Source organism: Oryctolagus cuniculus, chromosome 3 (genome assembly GCF_051225735.1).
Source record: "Oryctolagus cuniculus isolate XC-2025 breed Fujian yellow rabbit chromosome 3, ASM5122573v1, whole genome shotgun sequence".
Lineage (NCBI taxonomy): Eukaryota > Metazoa > Chordata > Mammalia > Lagomorpha > Leporidae > Oryctolagus > Oryctolagus cuniculus.
In genome coordinates, this window is record NC_142869.1 from 156591200 (window position 1) to 156610418 (window position 19219).

The 19219-nt window shown below is 41.8% G+C and overlaps 1 protein-coding gene across 2 annotated transcripts in view; it reads right to left on the reverse strand.

Moving 5' to 3' along the window:
• Positions 1–19219, reverse strand: part of TSPAN12 (tetraspanin 12) — a 92082-nt gene that overhangs the window by 67322 nt on the left and 5541 nt on the right. For both annotated transcript variants that reach the window (XM_008258287.5, XM_070071254.2), the window contains one exon: positions 1152–1234. In XM_008258287.5, coding sequence (XP_008256509.1) covers positions 1152–1234 — 83 coding nt within the window. The remainder of the gene's footprint in view (positions 1–1151; positions 1235–19219) is intronic.

A 19219-nucleotide genomic window follows, 5' to 3' on the forward strand; every position in this document is an offset into this window, starting at 1 on the left:
GATGAAGAAACTGATTACTTTGCCCCTTGTGATATTAGGGACTAAACCCTTGATATTTGAGAAGAAAATGGCAATGTGAGATTTAATTTTCATTAGCCCAAGAATACGACAGAAGAGGCTAACAGTAAGGTGTTTTTTTTTTTGTTTTTTTTTTTTTTTTTTTTTGACAGGCAGAGTTAGACAGTGAGAGAGAGAGAGACAGAGAGAAAGGTCTTCCTTTTGCTGTTGGTTCACCCTCCAATGGCGCATCGTGCTGATCCGAAGGCAGGAGCCAGGTACTTATCCTGGTCTCCCATGGGGTGCAGGGCCCAAGCACTTGGGCCATCCTCCACTGCACTCCCAGGCCACAGCAGAGAGCTGGCCTGGAAGAGGGGCAACCAGGACAGAATCTGGCGCCCCGACCGGGACTAGAACCCGGTGTGCCAGCGCCGCAAGGCGGAGGATTAGCCTATTGAGCCACGGCACTGGCCTAACAGTAAGGTTTTTAAAAATGACTTTTATTTATTTTTACTTATTTGAAAGACAGAGAGGAGAGTCAGAGACAGCAAGACAAAGAAGAAGGCTTTCCATTCACCAGCTCGCTCTGCAAAGGCCCATGATGGCTGGTGCTGAGCCAGGCCAAAGTCAGCAGCCTGGAAGTCACTCAGGTCTCCCATGTGAGTGGCAGACAGCAAATCCCTGAGCCACCACTGCCGCCTCCCAGGGTGTGCATCAGCAAGAAGCTGGAACGGGAGTCAGAGCCAGGATTCGAACCGGCTCTCCAACATGAGGGTCAAAAACCCAAGCAGGGCCTTCACCACTGCACCAAATGCCTACCCCTAACAGTAATTTTCTCAGGGAGAAGTAGCTGTACTGTTTCTTTATACATAAATATGACGTAGCTGACAAACATTCAGGAGCCCAGGTGATTGCTATTACTGTATCCAAAAATGTTCCTATGAACCCTGGATCCCTGACAGGACCAAGAGCACACCTCAGTGAGGGGCTGGAGCATGCACGTGTCTGCAACAAAGGTTGCCATGCACAGGGAAAGTTCTCCCAGCAGACTGTGGAACAGCACCACCATACACACAGCAGAGGGCAAAATTACTTAAAAGCCAGCATTTGAGGAAACCTGACAAAGGGATTTGATGAATCACTACAAAGCCTACCTTGTTTCTGCAGTTAAAGTCAGAACATTATTCAGGTAGTCTCTCATCCAAGCAGAAACGGCCAGCACACTGATGGACATCAACTTGGAAGAAACAAATACACACTGATTACCATGGGTTTACACAACATTCACCACAGGATTCATGATCTTAGGTGGAGGATTTATGTTAAGTAATCTTCCTATTTCTCCTAGTTTCCATTTGATATCCATTGCAATTTACTATTACTATAAGTATCTGCCATTCCATTTTGAAATCTTATCCTAGCCACTAGGATACAGTGCAGAAAACTTCTAAATGGTTGATTTCAGGTTCTGGATAGAAATTACGCAAGATGTGGAGACTACAGAACAACCAAACTGTCAAATGCATAAGATAAACCTAAAACACAGTCATATTTAAGAGCTAGGAAGCACGTAAATACTACTACTAAGCAACTAAAGAGTATGCAAAAAGCCAAAAGAGCACCCTTGAAAGGGCTTCTGTGGGCTAAAATTCAAAAAATGTGTACATTAAAATAGTAGTAATAATTGTAATCGATTCAAAGGTTTGAAATCCACCATTCCTATTATCCTGCTCGCTTGCTCACTCTCTCTCTCTCTCTCTCTGTCTGCCTTTCAAATAAAAACAAATAAATAAGCTTGACAGGAAAGAACCAAAGGCTTACTGAGAGCTTTCACAGAAGACTTTCTGCTGATGCATGCAGAAAGCACGTTGGAACACGCCCTTTCGACAGCCCCATCTGAAATAACGGGTCTCTGGGGCAAGCTCCTCAATGGCAGCCAAATTTACCAGGTCAGAGGTTCTCAACCCTGTCTGTACATTAGAATCTCCTAAGATTCAACAAATTGCTGAGCCAAGATCCACTGTGGACCAAGTCTTGGGAGTGGGGTCTGGGCACAGAACTTTGTATCTGCTCCATAGATGTTCTAACTTGCAGGCAGGGCTGAGAGCATTGCATCACAGGGAAGGCGGATGGGATTTTTTTTGTACGGGATTTTTAGGATAGGATCCACAATACCAGCCCCCCCACAGGTCAATCTTCATTCACAGAGACCCCACCAGACGTGACAGGTCTCCCAATGGGATGCTATCTGAAGTGCACAGAAATCCTTACAAAGTAGTTTTACTAAAAAGTCAAACTGGAATCCAGTGAAGCCTCCAACTGTATCTCTCAGTGTTGGGGAAATACACGGGATAGAGTTAATCGTGCAAAAGGTCACCTTGGGAAAGCAATCAGTAAAATCAAGAATACGAGAAATTTGGTGCAACTAATAATCTGGTTTCTTCAATTAAAAAAAAAGAGAGAGAAGTGACAAAAAGAAAGAGAGAAGGAAAAACTGTTACTAATTAAAGGAGATTTAAGAGATTGCTCAGTGCAAGAAGTTGACCTAGTTTGGATCTGGATTCAAACAAATCAACCACAAAAAATATTTATGTGACAACTGGGGAGATTTTAACATTGATCTGAAAATATTAAGAAATTATTTTATTATTATTTTAGGAATGAAAATGAATTATTTACTTTTACCCTTATCTTCCGAGATATATTGTGAAGTAATCACAAATGAAATATAATGATAAATTGGATATAGTTTAATAAATAATCCTGAGTGATAAGAGTTTCACAAGAAGAGACTGAGGGTGGATATGTTGATCATGTGGAGACTGAGTAATGGATAATCAGAGATTAATCATAGTGTACTTCCTACTTTGATATGTGTTATTTTTTTCAGAATTCAAAAATTTGTTTTAAATCAAAGCTTCCTGAGAGTTCTTTGAAAAGCTACATGTTAATCCCTAAATTATGAGGGTCTTTCCAAAATGTGCCTTATATAAGGGTACTTCAAAAAGTGTGTGGAAATGGAATTGAAAAAATGAGTTTATTTTAGTTCATAAACTGTTGAGATCCATGCATACCCAAGGTCTTCAAGAAGTTCATGAAAAATGGCTATTAAGGGACGCCTACACATGGATTCCAAGAAATTTTTGCACCAAAATAAACACTTTTTAATTCATTTTTTTCATGAACCTTTCAAAGTATCCTCATACTTAGGTCCTTAAGCATAGTATAGAGAAATTGAAGTTGATGTGATTTTTAATATATTTATTTATCTGATAGGCAGAGAGACAGAGACAAACAGACAGCAAGTCCCATCTGCTGCCCACAACAGCCAGGGCTGGGCAAGCCGAAGCTGGAAGCAGAGAACTCAAAGTGTGTCTCCTACATGTGTGGCAGGAACCCATCCACTTAAGCCGTCACCACTGCCTCCCAGGGTGTGTGTTAATAGGAAGGTGGAATCTGGAGCAAGTCACAACTCAAACCCCGGCATTCCAATATGGGGTGCAAGGGTCCCAACCAGCATCTGAACTGCTATACCAAGTGCCTACCCCTTAATCTGACTTTTACAATATCCGGCATCTGAATGAACAATTAGCATTATGTGCTGCAGATTTAGCTTTAAATGCTTCAAAACCATATATGTAAATATCTACATAAATGCTCTCCTTTACAATGAATTTATGATAGGAATGAATCTGTGCTGACTCAAGCAGTAGCCATAAATCATGCTTTCTGGATAAGGGTTCTAAAGTCAGCGGATCCGGCAGAGCTCTATGGTCTCCTGATCAGTAACGAAAGAAAGGTGGGCTGCTGGGAAAACCAGTGAGTGGATTCATGGTGCCATCCTTCACCTAGGGATATTTACACAGCTACTGCTGTGTGCCTTATCACTGCACTAGATTCAGATACTCACAATGAACAAAAGAAACAAGATCCTAACCCTTTACTAAGTTTATTTATTTACTTTTACTTAACTGAAAGAGAGAGAGAGAGAGAGGTCGGCAATGTGGGGAAGCAGGTAAAGCTTCCTCCTGTGATGCTACCACCCAAGACAGGGGCTGCTTCGCGTCCTGGCTGCTCCACTTCTGAGCCAGCTCCCTGCTACTGTGCTTGGGAAAGCAGCAGAGCATGGGCCAAGTGCTTGGGCCCCTGTATCCACTTGGGAGACCTGGATGAAGCTCCTGGCTCCTGGCTCCTGGCTCCAGCCCAGGCCAGCCTAGCCCTGGCCATTGCAGCCGTTTGAGGGAATGAAGAGTGAACCATAGGATGGAAGACCTCTCTCTCTCTCTCTCTTTCTCTCTCTCACTTTCCCTCTCTCTCTCCCCCCAACTCTGTGAATGTGTATGTGCATGTGTGTGTGTGTGTGTGTGTGTTTCCCTCTCTGTACAACTTTGCCTTTCAAGTAAATCAATAAATATTTAAAAAGTGAGAGAGATTGAAATTTTCCTTCCACTGTTTCATTCCCCAAGTGCCCACAACAGGTTGAAGCCAGCACCCAGTGTGTGTCAGGGACCCAAGTACTTGAGCCATCATTTGCTGCCTCCCAGGGTATGCATATGCAGGAAGCTGGATCAGGAGCAAAGGCGAGACTTGATCCCAGGCACTTCAATAAAGGATAGGGCGTCCCAAGCAGCAACTTAATCTGCTACGCCACAACACCCGTTTCCAAAAGCCCAGCGAGTCTGGAGCCTCTTGTGGAGTACAGGAAATGGCTATACACACAAATTAGTCTCAGGCTGTAAAATGTGCCAAGAAGCACAGAGAAGGTAACTGTTTGCTGATCTCACAGATCCTGTGAGGCAGCACTGGGATCCAAATGCAGGCCACGGGGCTTCAGAGCTCGTGGCTTTGCCACTGCCCACCTCCTAAGTTCGGAAACGAGCAGCACAGGTTTCAGAGTCTGAGGACACTGAGGAGCCTGCACAGCTTGTAGCGGGTGACGGGTGACGTGGCAAGCAGGCTTGCGCTCAACGTGTGAACCATAGTCTTCGGCAAGTGGCACTCAAGGATTCCTAACCTGTAACTAGAACTGTATTTCAACATAACTAAATTCCTTTGTAACCAACACATTTTATTTTGCTTACAAAAACACACTTACTCTGAGAATGGATCTGTAGCCTAGGGAGTCAAAGGCCCAAGATGGGTTAAGAACACTGGGACCACAGTTCCTAGGAGAATCAGGCCAGTTACCATTATCCTCATTCCTGTTGGGAATGAAGAATAGATTGCAGACTTGCAAAAGCTACCAAAGGGTGGTTCAGCCACCACATCTAAGCCACATTCCTAGCTTCAGTAAACCCGATACTTTAACACCTGCTCTGTGTGCACACACTGGACACCTTGTCCTGGAGAATCTGATAACACATCTGAGGATCCTGCCGGGGCCTCTACTTTCCTCATTGACCGGGCCATTCTCAAGAGGAGCTACTCCCCAGGGTGTAGCTTTCCAACACAAGCCAAGCAATCCAGGGCCCACATACCCAAGCACGTCTCTTAAGGGGTTCTCACATGCAGGTTACCATTCATCTGCCTTAATTACCCAGGGCCAATTATTCAAACTGATGAATTTTAAACCTGTTTACCCTGCCCCACTCATCCCTTCCCACAGAAATCGTAATAAATGGGCTCTGGCTCCGCCTTGTGATGGACCCCAGTGCTTGCTTTCTTGGCAAGCTCCCCACCCCCGCCCCAGCATCACATGCACCCTCTCTCTCTTGCAGTCTGCAACTACACTAAACCCTCTTTACAACAGGAGTTATCTCCTGATCCATTGGCTTTAGCATACCTAATTAATAGGAGAATCTATTAAAAGTCGCAGGACTAGGACCACGGGCTCCTTGATCGAATCTGAGGTCATGTGTTCTTCCTCTACTTAGCTATATGTGGGCCTTTAAATACCTTGCAAGTGTCACAGGAGCAGAAAAGTCGATTAACATTCTATGCGATTTCCTTATCGTGAATTCCTTTGCAATTATAAACAACTCTCTTCTCTCCTTATCATTCTTCAAACTAATGACTGCTGTTGGTTTTTCCAACCTCAAATTTCTTCCAGACTGTCTAGCCAGTTTGCAATATCATAGCTCTGAGTCAAGTGTCAATAAATTATCTGACTTTTTTCATTGCATGTAATTTATTATCAATGGTTGACATTATATTCAGTTCTTCCATACAAAACAAACCAAAAAAAAAAGTCTGTATTTCTTTTAAATGCTATAACTTAAGATATTTGCTGCATGATAGGATGACAGAAGCCTGGGCTCTACAGTCATTCTTCCATTCAAAAATATGTATTGATCACCTGCTGTTTGCCAGGTACTCTGCTATGTGCTGGAAATACGCTGGTGATCAGTAACAGACACTAACCCTAGTGATGCATTTAACTTGAAAAAGACACACATCAATCAACTCATCCAAAATGCAAGTATGTAAACTGCAAACTGTAACAAGCACCAAAAAGAAATATTGCAAATTGGTACGAGAATTCCTTTTGGGGTGCCTAATCTATTTTACAAGGTCAGAGGAACATCTTCAGGATAGTTCAGACCTGAAAGATAATTATGAAGTTAATTAGGAAAAGAGGTGTTGAGAATATCCTGGTCAGAAAGAACAGCAAAGGCCTCAGAGCGGGAGATAGCATGTGCTCAAGGACAGGTGGTGAGAAGGGGCCAGCAGCAGGGGTCAGGCACACAGCATCTTAGCAGCCATCTTAAGGTATGTGTGTCGCTCCCTTGCCCGCAAAGGAGCGACATATGTGGTCTTGTCCTTCCTAACAATGGGAAGCTGCTGGATTTGGAGTTCCACTTAGGAATTCCATCCTGACTTCTTTTTTACTGTAAGACTTTGGGCAGGCCATTTACTCATTCTTAAGTCTCAGTTTTCTCACTGATAAAATGTTAGAAAAACAACTCTTAAGACATAGAGGATTTATATGAAAAAAAAAAAAAAAAAACTGTGGGACCCTCCTAAACATATTTCCTATTATTTTTGTAAGTCACTTCAGATCAAAGGGCTTTCTCTTAATCTCCTTCGGTCAGTTCAAGGGAGCAGACTCCTCCTAAGTCAGTTCCGAAATGGAATCTTCAGATACTTGGAGGTTTACCAAATGCAGAAGAGAGGAAGCTGTAGGACACAGCTACTGCCTGGATGCCCGTGGCCATCCTCTATTTTGGCATGTCTAAAACTGAACTAGTCCTGTTGCTCTTTAAGCCCCTGGGTCCCTCCCACTGTTAGCAAATGGTATAATCAACCCTTCAATCACGTAAGCTGGCAACTGGGCAGAGAGCCCAAACCTCTCCCTCTTCCTCAGCCCCACAGCTAATTAGTTCCAAGTCCTTCAGATTGTTCCTGCAAGGCGTCTGCTGAATTCCTCCCCCTTTCCTGCCTCGTTCAGGCCCTGGTTCTAGCTAGCTCAGGCCTTCATCCTCTCTTGCCAGGCGATTACAATCATCTTACAACAAAATTCCCACTTCCAATCCAGCCTCCAGCTACCAGTGTAGAACACAGATCAAGGACTTCAGCTTACAGCTGTTCTTTATGGCTCTTTCCCAACTCCTTCCTGAAGAACAGTTTAAACTCTTGAGCAGGACTCATAGAGCCCTCTGCAATCACCCTTTAACCTAGCTCTTCAATGCCATTCCTGCTGGCTCCCTACTAAGTTCAGACAACAACAAAACTGCAATTCTCAGAAACACAGCAGGCAGACCTCCCAAGGCCTCTGTCTTTGCTCATGCAGTTGCCTGTGCTGGGGATGCCATCCTACCCCTGATTGCCTATGCACATGAACAGAACAATCTCTCTTTCTCCTTCAAGGTCAGTTCAAACTGAGAGAAAAGATGTTTTCCTGGCTCCCTCTTGCCAGCACATCTTCTCCTCTCAGGGTTCTTTGTACAGACCTCATAGAGCAGTCACTTTCTCATTTCCTATTTTTGACCCACCCTTGTCACTCCAGCAGAAGGAACAGACCATGGCGTGGCTCCCCAACATACAGCAGGACAGCGGGCTTAGCACTGGGGTGCAATATATGTTAAGTGAATAAATGAGAAAATCATTAAATTAAAGGGAGATAGTTTTCATCTTGCAGGATAAGCTAACTACCACAGATCTTTAAAATAATTATGACATGTTTTAATAAGAACTGAATTTTCTGTCACTGGAAGTTGCCCAGTAGACAGATTCTTGCTGAACGACAATGTCAAAGGTTTATATACATTAGAACCTTCTTAGATACCCTCAAGGTTCCTTAAACTACAAATGTTGCATTCTACCCTATGCCACCATTTTTGTTTTCCCCTATGAGAGTATACCCAAGTACTGCAACTGTACAGATAACATTAGTCAAAAAATAATACCAACACAAATCCTAATCCTATTTTTAAAAAAGATTTATTGATTTATTTTCTGGAAGAACAACGGAGACAGAAAAAGTGAGAGAGAGAGAGATTTTCCATCCAATGGTTCACTTCCCAAATGTCTATGATAACCAGGGCTAGGCCAGGCTGAAGCTGGGTCACCCACTTGGGTGGTCGGAACCCAAGTAGTCAGGCTATCATCAGATGCTTCCCAGATGCAGTAGCAGGAAACTGGATTGGAAGTGGAGGCAGGATTCATCTCGGGCACTTTGATCTGGGATGCAGGCATCCTAAGCAGCAGCTTATTAACCTGCTGTACCACAATGCCTTCCCCTAAATTCTCATCCCACAGTAAGCAGGAAACTCTGAGAATAAACATCTTTTACTAAGGCATTAATTCCAGCCATGTCATATGTCTGAGAACAATTTTACCCTCAAGGAGTGATTTTACTCACTGGAGTAAAGAAAACAATAGCAATAATAGTAAATACAGTGCATGCCTACAGCAAGACACTAAATTGAGATTAGAGCACCTCAATGCTATTTCTGAGGTTATTAAATCTAAGAGCATGATTTATATGAGCAACTCAAGACTCCTTACTAATAATGCTATTTTGGTTAATTTTCCAAGTAATTTATGTAAATAATTTTTCAATTATTACTTATGATAACTAAACTGTTGGGAACAGCATAATTCCTTTTTTTAACTTTTATTTAGTAAATATAAATTTCCAAAGCACAGTTTATGGACTACAATGGCTTCCCCACTCCATAACTTCCCTCCTACTCGCACCCCTCCCATCTCCCGCTCCCTCTCCCATTCCACTCACATCAAGATTCATTTTCAATTATCTTTATATACAGAAGATCGATTTAGTATATATTAAGTAAAGATTCCATCAGTTTGCACCCACACAGAAACACAGAGTGTAAAATACTGTTTGAGTACTAGTTATAGCATCACTTCACATTGGACAACACATTAAGGACAGATCCCACATGAGGAGTAAGTACACAGTGACTCCTGTTGTTGACTTAACAATTTGACACTCTTATTTATGGCGTCAGTAATCTCCCCAGGCTCTAGTCATGAGCTGCCAAGGCTATGGAAGTCTTCCAAGTTCGCTGATTTCGATCTTATTCAGACAGGGTCTTAGTTAAAGTGGAAGTTCCCTCTTCCCTTCAGAGAAAGGTACCTCCTTCTTTGATGGCCCCATTCTTTCCACTGGGATCTCACTTGCAGAGATCTTTCATTTAGGTGTGTGTGTTTTTTTTCCCAGAGTGTCTTGGCTTTCCATGCCTAAAATACTCGCATGGGCTCTTCAGCCAGATCCGAATGCCTTAAGGGCTGATTCTGATGCCAGAGTGCTGTTTAGGACATCTGCCATTCTATGAGTCTGCTGTGTATCCCACTTCATATGTTGGATCATTTTCTCCCTTTTTGATTCTATCAGTTAGTATTAGCAGACACTAGTCTTTTTTGTGTGATCCCTTTGACTCTTAAACCTATCAGTGTGATCAATTGTGAACTGAAATTGATCACTTGGACTAGTGAGATGGCATTGGTACATGCCACCTTGATGGGATTGTATTGGAATCCCCTGACACAATTCTAACTCCACCATTTGGGACAAGTCCGATTGAGCATGTCTCAAATTGTACATCTCCTCCCTCTCTTATTCCCACTCTTGTATTTAACAGGGATCACTTTTCAGTTAAAATTTAAACACCTAAGAATAATTATGTGTTAATTACAGAGTTCAACCAATGGTACTAGAACAAAACAAAGAGAAAATACTAAAATGGATAAAGTATTACATTGTACATCAACAGTCAACAAAAGAGCTGATCAAGTCACTGTTTCTCCTAGTGTCCATTTCACTTCAACTGGTTTCCTCTTTGGTGCTCATTTAGTTGTCACCGATCAGGGAGAACATATGATATTTGTCCCTTTGGGACTGGCTTATTTCACTCAGCATGATGTTTTTCAAATTCCTCCATCTTGTTGCAAATGACCAGGTTTCATTGTTTTTGACTGCTGTATAGTATTCTATAGAGTGCATGTCCCATAATTTCTTTATCCAGTCTACCATTGATGGGCATTTGGGTTGGTTCCAGGTCTTAGCTATTGTGAATTGAGCTGCAATAAACATTAATGTGCAGACAGCTTTTTTGTTTGCCAATTTAATTTCCTTTGGGTAAATTCCAAGGAGTGGGATGGCTGGGTCGAACGCTAGGGTTATATTCAGGTTTCTGAGGATCTCCAGACTGACTTCCATAGTGGCTTAACCAGTTTGCATTCCCACCAACAGCGGGTTAGCGTCCCTTTTTCCCCACATCCTCTCCAGCATTTATTGTTGGTAGATTTCTGAATGTGAGCCATTCTAACCGGGGTGAGGTGAAACCTCATTGTGGTTTTGATTTGCATTTCCCTGATTGCTAGTGACCTTGAACATTTTTGAATGTGTCTGTTGGCCATTTGGATTTCCTCTTTTGAAAAATGTCTATTGAGGTCCTTGGCCCATCTCTTAAGTGGGTTGTTTGTTTTGTTTTTGTGGAGTTTCTTGATTTCTTTGTAGATTCTGGTTATCAACCCTTTATCTGTTGCATAGTTTGCAAATATTTTTTCCCATTCTGTCAGTTGCCTCTTCACTTTCCTGACTGTTTCTTTTGAAGTACAGAAACTTCTCAATTTGATGCAATTCCAAATGTTAATTTTGGCTTTGATTGCCTGTGCTTCTGGGGTCTTTTCTAAGAAGTCTTTGCCGGTACCTATTTCTTGCAGGGTTTCTCCAATGCTCTCTAATAATTTGATGGTGTTGGATCATAGATTTAAGTCTTTAATCCATGTTGAGTGAATTTTTGTGTAAGGTGAAAGGTAGGGGTCTTGCTTCATGATTCTGCACGTGGAAATCCAATTTTCCCAGCACCATTTATTGAATAGACTGTCCTTACGCCAGGGATTGGTTTTGGATCCTTGATCAAATATAAGTTGGCTGTAGATGTTTGGATTGATTTCTGGTGTTTCCATTCTGTTCCATTGGTCTATCCATCTGTTTCTGTACCATTACCATGCTGTTTTGATAACAACTGCCCTGTAGTATATCCTGAAATCTGGTATTGTGATACCTCCGGCTTTGTTTTTGTTGTACAAGATTGCTTTAGCTATTCGAGGTCTCCTGTGTCTCCATATGAATTTCAGCATCATTTTTTCCAGATCTGAGAAGAAGGTCTTCAGTATCTTGATTGGTATTGCATTGATTTTATAAATTGCTTTTGGGAGAATGGACATTTTGATGATATTGATTCTTCCAATCCATGAGCATGGAAGATTTTTCCATTTTTTGGTATCCTCTTCTATTTCTTTCTTTAAGGTTTTGTAATTTTCATTGTAGAGATCCTTAACGTCCTTGGTTAAGTTTATTCCAAGGTATTTGATTGTTTTTGTAGCTATTGTGAATGGGATTGATCTTAGAAGTTCTTCCTCAGCTGTGGCATTGCCTGTGTATACAAAGGCTGTTGATTTTTGTGCATTGATTTTATACCCTGCTACTTTGCCAAACTCTTCTATGAGTTCCAATAGTCTCTTAGTAGAGTTCTTTGGGTCTCCTAAATAAAGAATCATATCATCTGCAAAGAGGGATAGTTTGAGTTCTTCCTTCCCAATTTGTATCCCTTTAATTTCTTTTTCTTGCCTAATAGCTCTGGCTAAAACTTCCAGAACTATATTGAACAGCAGTGGTGAGAGTGGGCATCCCTGTCTGGTACCAGATCTCAGTGGAAATGCTTCCAACTTTTCCCCACTCAATAGGATGTTGGCCATGGGTTTTTCATAAATTGTTTTGATTGTATTGAGGAATGTTCCTTCCATACTCAATTTGCTTAGAGTTTTCATCATGAAAGGGTGTTGTATTTTATCAAATGCTTTCTCGGCTTCTATTGAGACAATCATATGGTTTTTCTTCTGCAGTCTGTTAATGTGGTTTATCACATTGATTGTTTTGCGCACATTGAACCACCCCTGCATACCAGGGTTAAATCCCACTTGGTCTGGGTGGATGATCTTTGTGATGTGTTGTTACATTCTATTGGCCAGAATTTTATTGAGGATTTTTGCATCTATGTTCATCAGGGATATTGGTCTGTAATTCTCTTTCAATGCTGCATCTTTTTCCAGCTTAGGAATTAAGGTGATGCTGGCTTCATAGAAAGAATTTGGGAGGATTCCCTCTTTTTCAATTGTTCTGAATAGTTTGAGAAGAATTGGAGTTAGTTCTTCTTTAAATGTCTGGTAGAATTCAGCAGTGAAGCCATCTGGTCCTGGGCTTTTCTTTGTTGGGAGGGCCTTTATTGCTGTTTCAATTTATGTCTCAGTTATGGGTCTGTTTAGGTTTTCTATGTCTTCCTGGTTCAATTTAGGTAGGTTGCATGTGTCCAGGAATCTATCCATTTCTGATAGATTTCCCTGCTTGCTGGCATACAAGTCCTTGTAGTAATTTCTGATGATTCTTTTTATTTCTGTGGTGTCTGTTGTTATGTTTCCTTTTTCATCTCTGATTTTATTGATTTGGGTCTTTTCTTTTTTTAGTTAGTTGGGCCAGTGGGGTGTCAATTTTGTTTATTTTTTTCAAAAAACCAGCTCCTCGTTTGGCTGATTTTTTGTAATTTTTTTTTGGATTCAATCCTGTTGATTTCTTCTCTGATTTTAATTATTTCTCTTCTCCTACTAGATTTGGGTCTGGTTTGCTGCAGATTTTCTAGATCCTTGAGTTGAATTGAAAGCTCATCTATTTGGTGCCTTTCCAATTTCTTGATGTAGGCACCTATTGATATAAACTTTCCTCTTAACACTGCTTTTGCTGTATCCCATAAGTTTTGGTATGTTGTGCTGTTATCCTCATTTACTTCCAGAAAATTTTTGATTTCTCTTTTAATTTCTTTTATGACCCATTGTTCATTCAGGAGCATGTTGTTCAATCTCCCTGTGTTTGTATATACTCTAGGGATTCCTGAGTTGCTAATTTCCAACTTCATTCCTTTATGGTCTGAGAAGCTGCATGGTATGATTCTAATTCTTTTGAATTTGCTGAGACTTGCTTTATGGCCTAGTATGTGGTCAATCCTAGAGAAGGTTCCATGTACTGCTGAGAAGAATATAAATGCTTTATGTGTAGGATGAAAAGTTCTGTAGATATCTGTTAGATCCATTTGGGCTACAGTGTCATTTAAATCTACTGTCTCCTTGTTGATCTTCTGTCCTGTTGATCTATTTCTGAGAGTGGGGTATTGAAGTCCCCCAGTATTACTGTATTGGGGTATAAGTCTCCCTTTAAGTCCCTTAACAAATCTTTTAAATAAACCGGTGCCCTGTAATTAGGTGCATATACATTTATAATCGTTATATCTTCCTGTTGAATTGATCCCTTAATCATTATATAGTGCCCCTCTTTGTGTCTCTTAACAGTTTTTGTGGTAAAGTTTATGTTGTCCAATATTAAGGTGGCTACACCCACTCTTTTTTCATTTCTCTTGGCATGGTATATCTTTTTCCAGCCTTTCACTTTCAGTCTGTATGCATCTTTGTTGGAAAGATGTGTTTCTTGTAAGCAGCAAATAGATAGGTTTTGGGGAACAGCATAATTCTTACATATAACTAGGCTTATGGTCCCTTATATTTTCTCCCATCCAAGTACTAACCAGGTCCAACCTTGCTTAGCTTCTGAGATCAGACAAGATCATGCGCATTCAGAGTGTATTCTCTCTAATATTGTAATACTATTTGTAGCTCAAATATTTATAATGCACATAAATATTACCTTATAGAAATACATTTAATATATTACTTAGCAGGACATTTACCACATTCTGTTTTGCCAATGCTTAGAAAATTCTAGCTCTCAATAAATACTGAGAATATGAAACTTGTTGTCTTGGAGACATGGTTCAATTTCATTTAAATCTAATTACAGAAAAATAAGTCTTGAATTGAGTTGTTCTCTCAATCAGAACTGTATGTGCATGCACATTCCCTAAATTTATTATGAGCTGCATACCTATAGTTTCCACAAAATAGTAAGTTCACAGCCAAAAACACAGTCTTTCAAATCCTCTGACTGTTTGCCATATGTAATATATTGTCTCACATGAGATGACAGTGATAGGATTTCTGTGCAAGGATGACAGATGTCTAACATCCACCTACCTCAACTTTTCATTGTATGTCAAACCTGTTAGCAAAGAGTAGAATGCCAGAGAGCAATCTGGACCAAGGTTTTAGCTCTGTCTCTACAAAGGAAACTTGAACAAGTAACTCAAGCTTTCAGAACCTCTGCTTGATTATTTTGCAAGCAGAGAAATTGGATTAGGAGCTTTCCTTTAAAAAAAATAAGATAAAAATGTTTATTGATTGAAAGGTAAATGTAGACCAATTGTTTATGATTAGGAGACTAGCGGCACAACTTAAATACTACCTGGTAACAGGTCTGTTTCCTGTTCCCCATGCCTGACCCCCTCTGCTTTTTTATTGGTTCATGCCTTTCCAGCTTCCCATGTACTGTGCAGAAGAGAGCAATCAGATAGCACTGTTTGCAAGTGCTGGGAAAGAACAGACCCAGTAAAAGTTGGCTGAAATGAAGGCCAGAGATCACAGTAGGCTATCATTTCAGCATGAACATCTATTAATTAAAGTTAAATCCATCAGCAGCACCCTGAAGCTAGTCTGGTAGTTTTTACAGATAACCATGTCTCCCTGTACACACGGTGATTATACATTCTGCTCTAGGCAGGACGGAACCATTTGAAGGCTCTGTTGTTCTGTTATAACTAGTGGAGACATCTCCTCATTTCATTTTCAAAATCATCCCGGTTTCCATAGCAAAATATGTGGTCACCCTAAAGGCACGGCAGGTAAAAGAACAGTAAAATGACTTGCTCTGCATGAAATTCTGGGCAGTCCAACTGCAGCAAACTTCACTTCCACAGTCTCCCAGCCTGGATTACTCCCTGAGTGGAGTCAGATGCTCCAGTCTGTAGAAGGATGAGCTCAGACGAATTTGCCATGTATGTCTGCAAAAGCCTTCCTTAAGAAGCATGCAATGGCTCAAGTCTGCCCAACTGAGCCATAAATGTATAAAAGAATCAGCTTTGCCCTGAGAAGAAAGGCATTTTTCATGGAGAAAGTTTATGTTAAAAGAGCATAAATACGCGTTGGAGGGCTCTGCACTGCTCTCTAGGAAGAGTTAAAGAAAACATGAATGCCATTCATAGTACAAAGTTGGAGGCACCCATTTAAAAAGTGGTATTTTAATGGAACTATATAAATGTCCTGTGAATGCAATCTTCCACCTGCCAAGAATAACTTCAGGGTCTGCATGAGACAAATACCTAAGTAAGGTTCCCTACAGCGGAAAGCCAAGAAACAGAAAATTGAGACCCTTTTGTTCCCTCTACCTCACATACAAGTATATCCCAAAAACATGAACTAGATTTCTTGTGCACTTTCTTGGGCTTTCTTTCATAAGTTTCTCTCCATATTTCATCAAGATAGATTATCCTCACTGCTGCTATCTTTAGTAATGGTAGGTAAAAAACAGCAGTTCTTCTCTAATGGTAAGAAATGGAGTTTAAAACTACAGATGGGGATGGGTGTTTGGCATAGTGGTTAAGATATCACTTGGGATGCCCACATCCCATACTGGAGAGCTTGGTTTCAAAACTTAGCTTCACTTCTGATGCCAGGTTCCTACTAACGCACACTGTGCAAGGTAGCCGGTGATGATTTCACTCCTTGGGTCCCTGACACCCATAAGGGAGATGGAAATTGAATTTCAGGCTCCCAGTTTGGACCTGCCCAGCACTGGTGGTAACAGGCATTGGGGGAGTCAATTCGTGAATGGAAGATCTCTCTCTGTCTCCCTGTCTCTAGGTACGTGTGTCTGCCTCTCAAGTGAAATGAAAATAAATAAACATATCTTTTACAAATTCTACTACTTATTACTAGTTTTTAAAAAGACAAAAATAGGATATTATATTTTTGGAAATTTATAAACACATTTGATAAATGTTAAGTGTTCACAATCTTTGGGAGTTTTCAAAGAGAATCATAATTATCCATATTTGTAATAGCATAAAACTGCCATCTAAATGAACAGCAAATATTCATTGCATAAGGCTACAGAAGTCATCTTTAAAGTGGTAGAAAGGAGATCAGTGCTGTGGGGTAGCAGGTTAAGCCTCCACCTGCAGTGCTGGCATCCCATGTAGGCATCAGTTCAAACCCCAGCCGTTCCATTTCCAATCCATCTCCCTACTAATGTAGCTAGGAAAGCAGCAGAGGATGGCCCAAACCCCCGGGCCCTGCACCCACATGGGAGACCTGGAAGAAGCTCCTGGCTTCAGCCTGGCCCAGCCCCAGCTATTGCAGCCATTTGGGAAATGAACCAGTGGATAGAAGACTTCCTCTCCCCTGCCCTCCCTCTCCCCCTTCTCTCCCTGCCTTCCCTCCCTCCTTCTCTCTCTCTGTATCTTTGCCTTTCAAACAAATAAATCTTAGAAAAATCCAGTAAAAGTGTGATAAATTGTAAGTAAAGGAAACCCATGTCCTTTCTCTTTGTAAGGGTAAGCATTTAACCTTGATTTAAGCTGTTGGTTAAGGTACCTGCATCCCATCTCAGAGTTCCTGGGTTTGAATCCTGGCTCCAGCTTTGGATTACAGTTTCCTCCTAATGCAGACCCTGGCAGTGAGTGGTGATGGTAAAAGTAATTGGGTTCCTGCCAACCACATGGGAGACTTGGATTAAGTTCCTGGCTCCAATCCTGGCCTAGCCATAGTCATTGTGGAAATTTGCGGAATGAACCAGCAGATGAGAACATGGTCTCTTACTCGTTCTCTGACTTCCTCTCAAATAAATAATTAATTAATTGAAAAGACAGCTTGTGGGAAAGTTTACCCACCTGCACTGTGTTCCATGTGCCCCTCGCTTTACAAACCCACAACACCCACGACAAACTAAAAGGCCCAATAGCTGTCTGCCAGCCCCAGTACCACTGTTCCATGACCACACTTCCTCAGAACATGGAAGAGACATTTAAAAGATGGCAAATCAGTTGACTGAATCCATAGCATGGAAGAGAATGCAGAATGCTTGTGACCATGAAGGTGCTATGGATTGTTTCCTCTTAGATATTACCCATGTCTCACCCTTAAAAAATGCTCAAGATGCATTCTTTTATCCTTACATGAATTTGATTTTTGACTCCTAATAGTGCAAAACAAAATTGTATAGGCTATCCAGTGTTTCCACAGTTGAGATATTCCCTAAACTCCTAAGGAGTTAGAGAAGGTAGCAACGTACTAGAAGTAGACAGAAATAAGTCTATTGAAAATGCTGACTGAAGAGTACAAGGCCACAGCTGTGGACCCAGCAGGAATGAAGACAGATTTCTAAATCTTGCAAACTACTGTGAGGGGGCAAGCCCCCTCTCCAGAGCTCACCACTGTTTGCTCTACTTGCAACTTCCACGAGAACTAAAAGCCCTGACTAAAACCTTGCTCCTCGGGGGGTGGTCCCTGGTCCCTGGCCGGCAGCAGCAGCATCCCAGAGATGCCTGCTAGAGATGCAGGCTCCTGGGCCTGGCTCCTGCCATGCTAAGATGCCCAGGTAATTCGCCATCACACTGAGGTTTGAGCACCCTGCTCTGGTGGACTTGGAATGAGCAGGTGGACAGCTAATCCCTTCCTACTAAGGATGTTTACTTGGCTTCTTCACTGCAAATAAATCCTCCACTGTTCCAGTAGGTAACTTCTGCTGCACTTGGATAAGAAACAAAGCTGGACTCTGAATTCCCGTTCTGCTACTGACGACTGAGTTTCTCAACTTAGCTGAGTACCAGTTTCTTTCCCTAAAAATAAACAAATAAATAAATAGGAAAGAAAATTTGAACTGATAATGAAATAGGCAATCAATAAATCCTGCTCTAATATTGAAAGAATAATGCCAGTTCTCTAAAAGTTAGCATATACTGGCTGGCGCAGGGGCTCAATAGGCTAATCCTCCGCCTGCGGCGCCGGCACACTGGGTTCTAGTCCCGGTTGGGGCGCCGGATTCTGTCCTGGCTGCCCCTCTTCCAGGCCAGCTCTCTGCTGTGGCCAGGGAGTGCAGTGGAGGATGGCCCAAGTGCTTGGGCCCTGCACCCGCATGGGAGACCAGGAGAAGCACCTGGCTCCTGGCTCAGCGCAGTGCACCGGCCACAGTGGCCATTGGGCGATGAACCAACGGAAATAGAAAGACCTTTCTCTCTGTCTCTCTCTCTCTCTCACTATCCACTCTGCCTGTCAAAAAAAAAAAATTATAAAAGTTAGCATATACATTTCATGGGATTTTAACAAAAGTCCTAATAGATATTTTTAATTAGATAAAATAATCTGAAAGTCCATATGGAAATAAAAACTTTAACCAAGATAAGAAACACAAGTGTTTTACAAGAAAATAAGACAATAAAAGAACATACAAAAGAATATATAATTATCTATAGAAAAATTACATTAAAAAGGATAGATGGGACCGGCGCTGCAGCTTACTAGGCTAATCCTCCACCTTGCGGTGCCGGCACACCGGGTTCTAGTCCCGGTCGGGGCGCCGGATTCTGTCCTGGTTGCCCCTCTTCCAGGCCAGCTCTCTGCTATGGCCAGGGAGTGCAGTGGAGGATGGCCCAAGTGCTTGGGCCCTGCACCCGCATGGGAGACCAGGAGAAGCACCTGGCTCCTGCCTTCGGATCAGCGAGGTACGCCAGCCGCGGTGGCCACTGAAGGATGAACCAACGGTAAAAGGAAGACCTTTCTCTCTGTCTCTCTCTCTCTCACTGTCCACTCTGCCTGT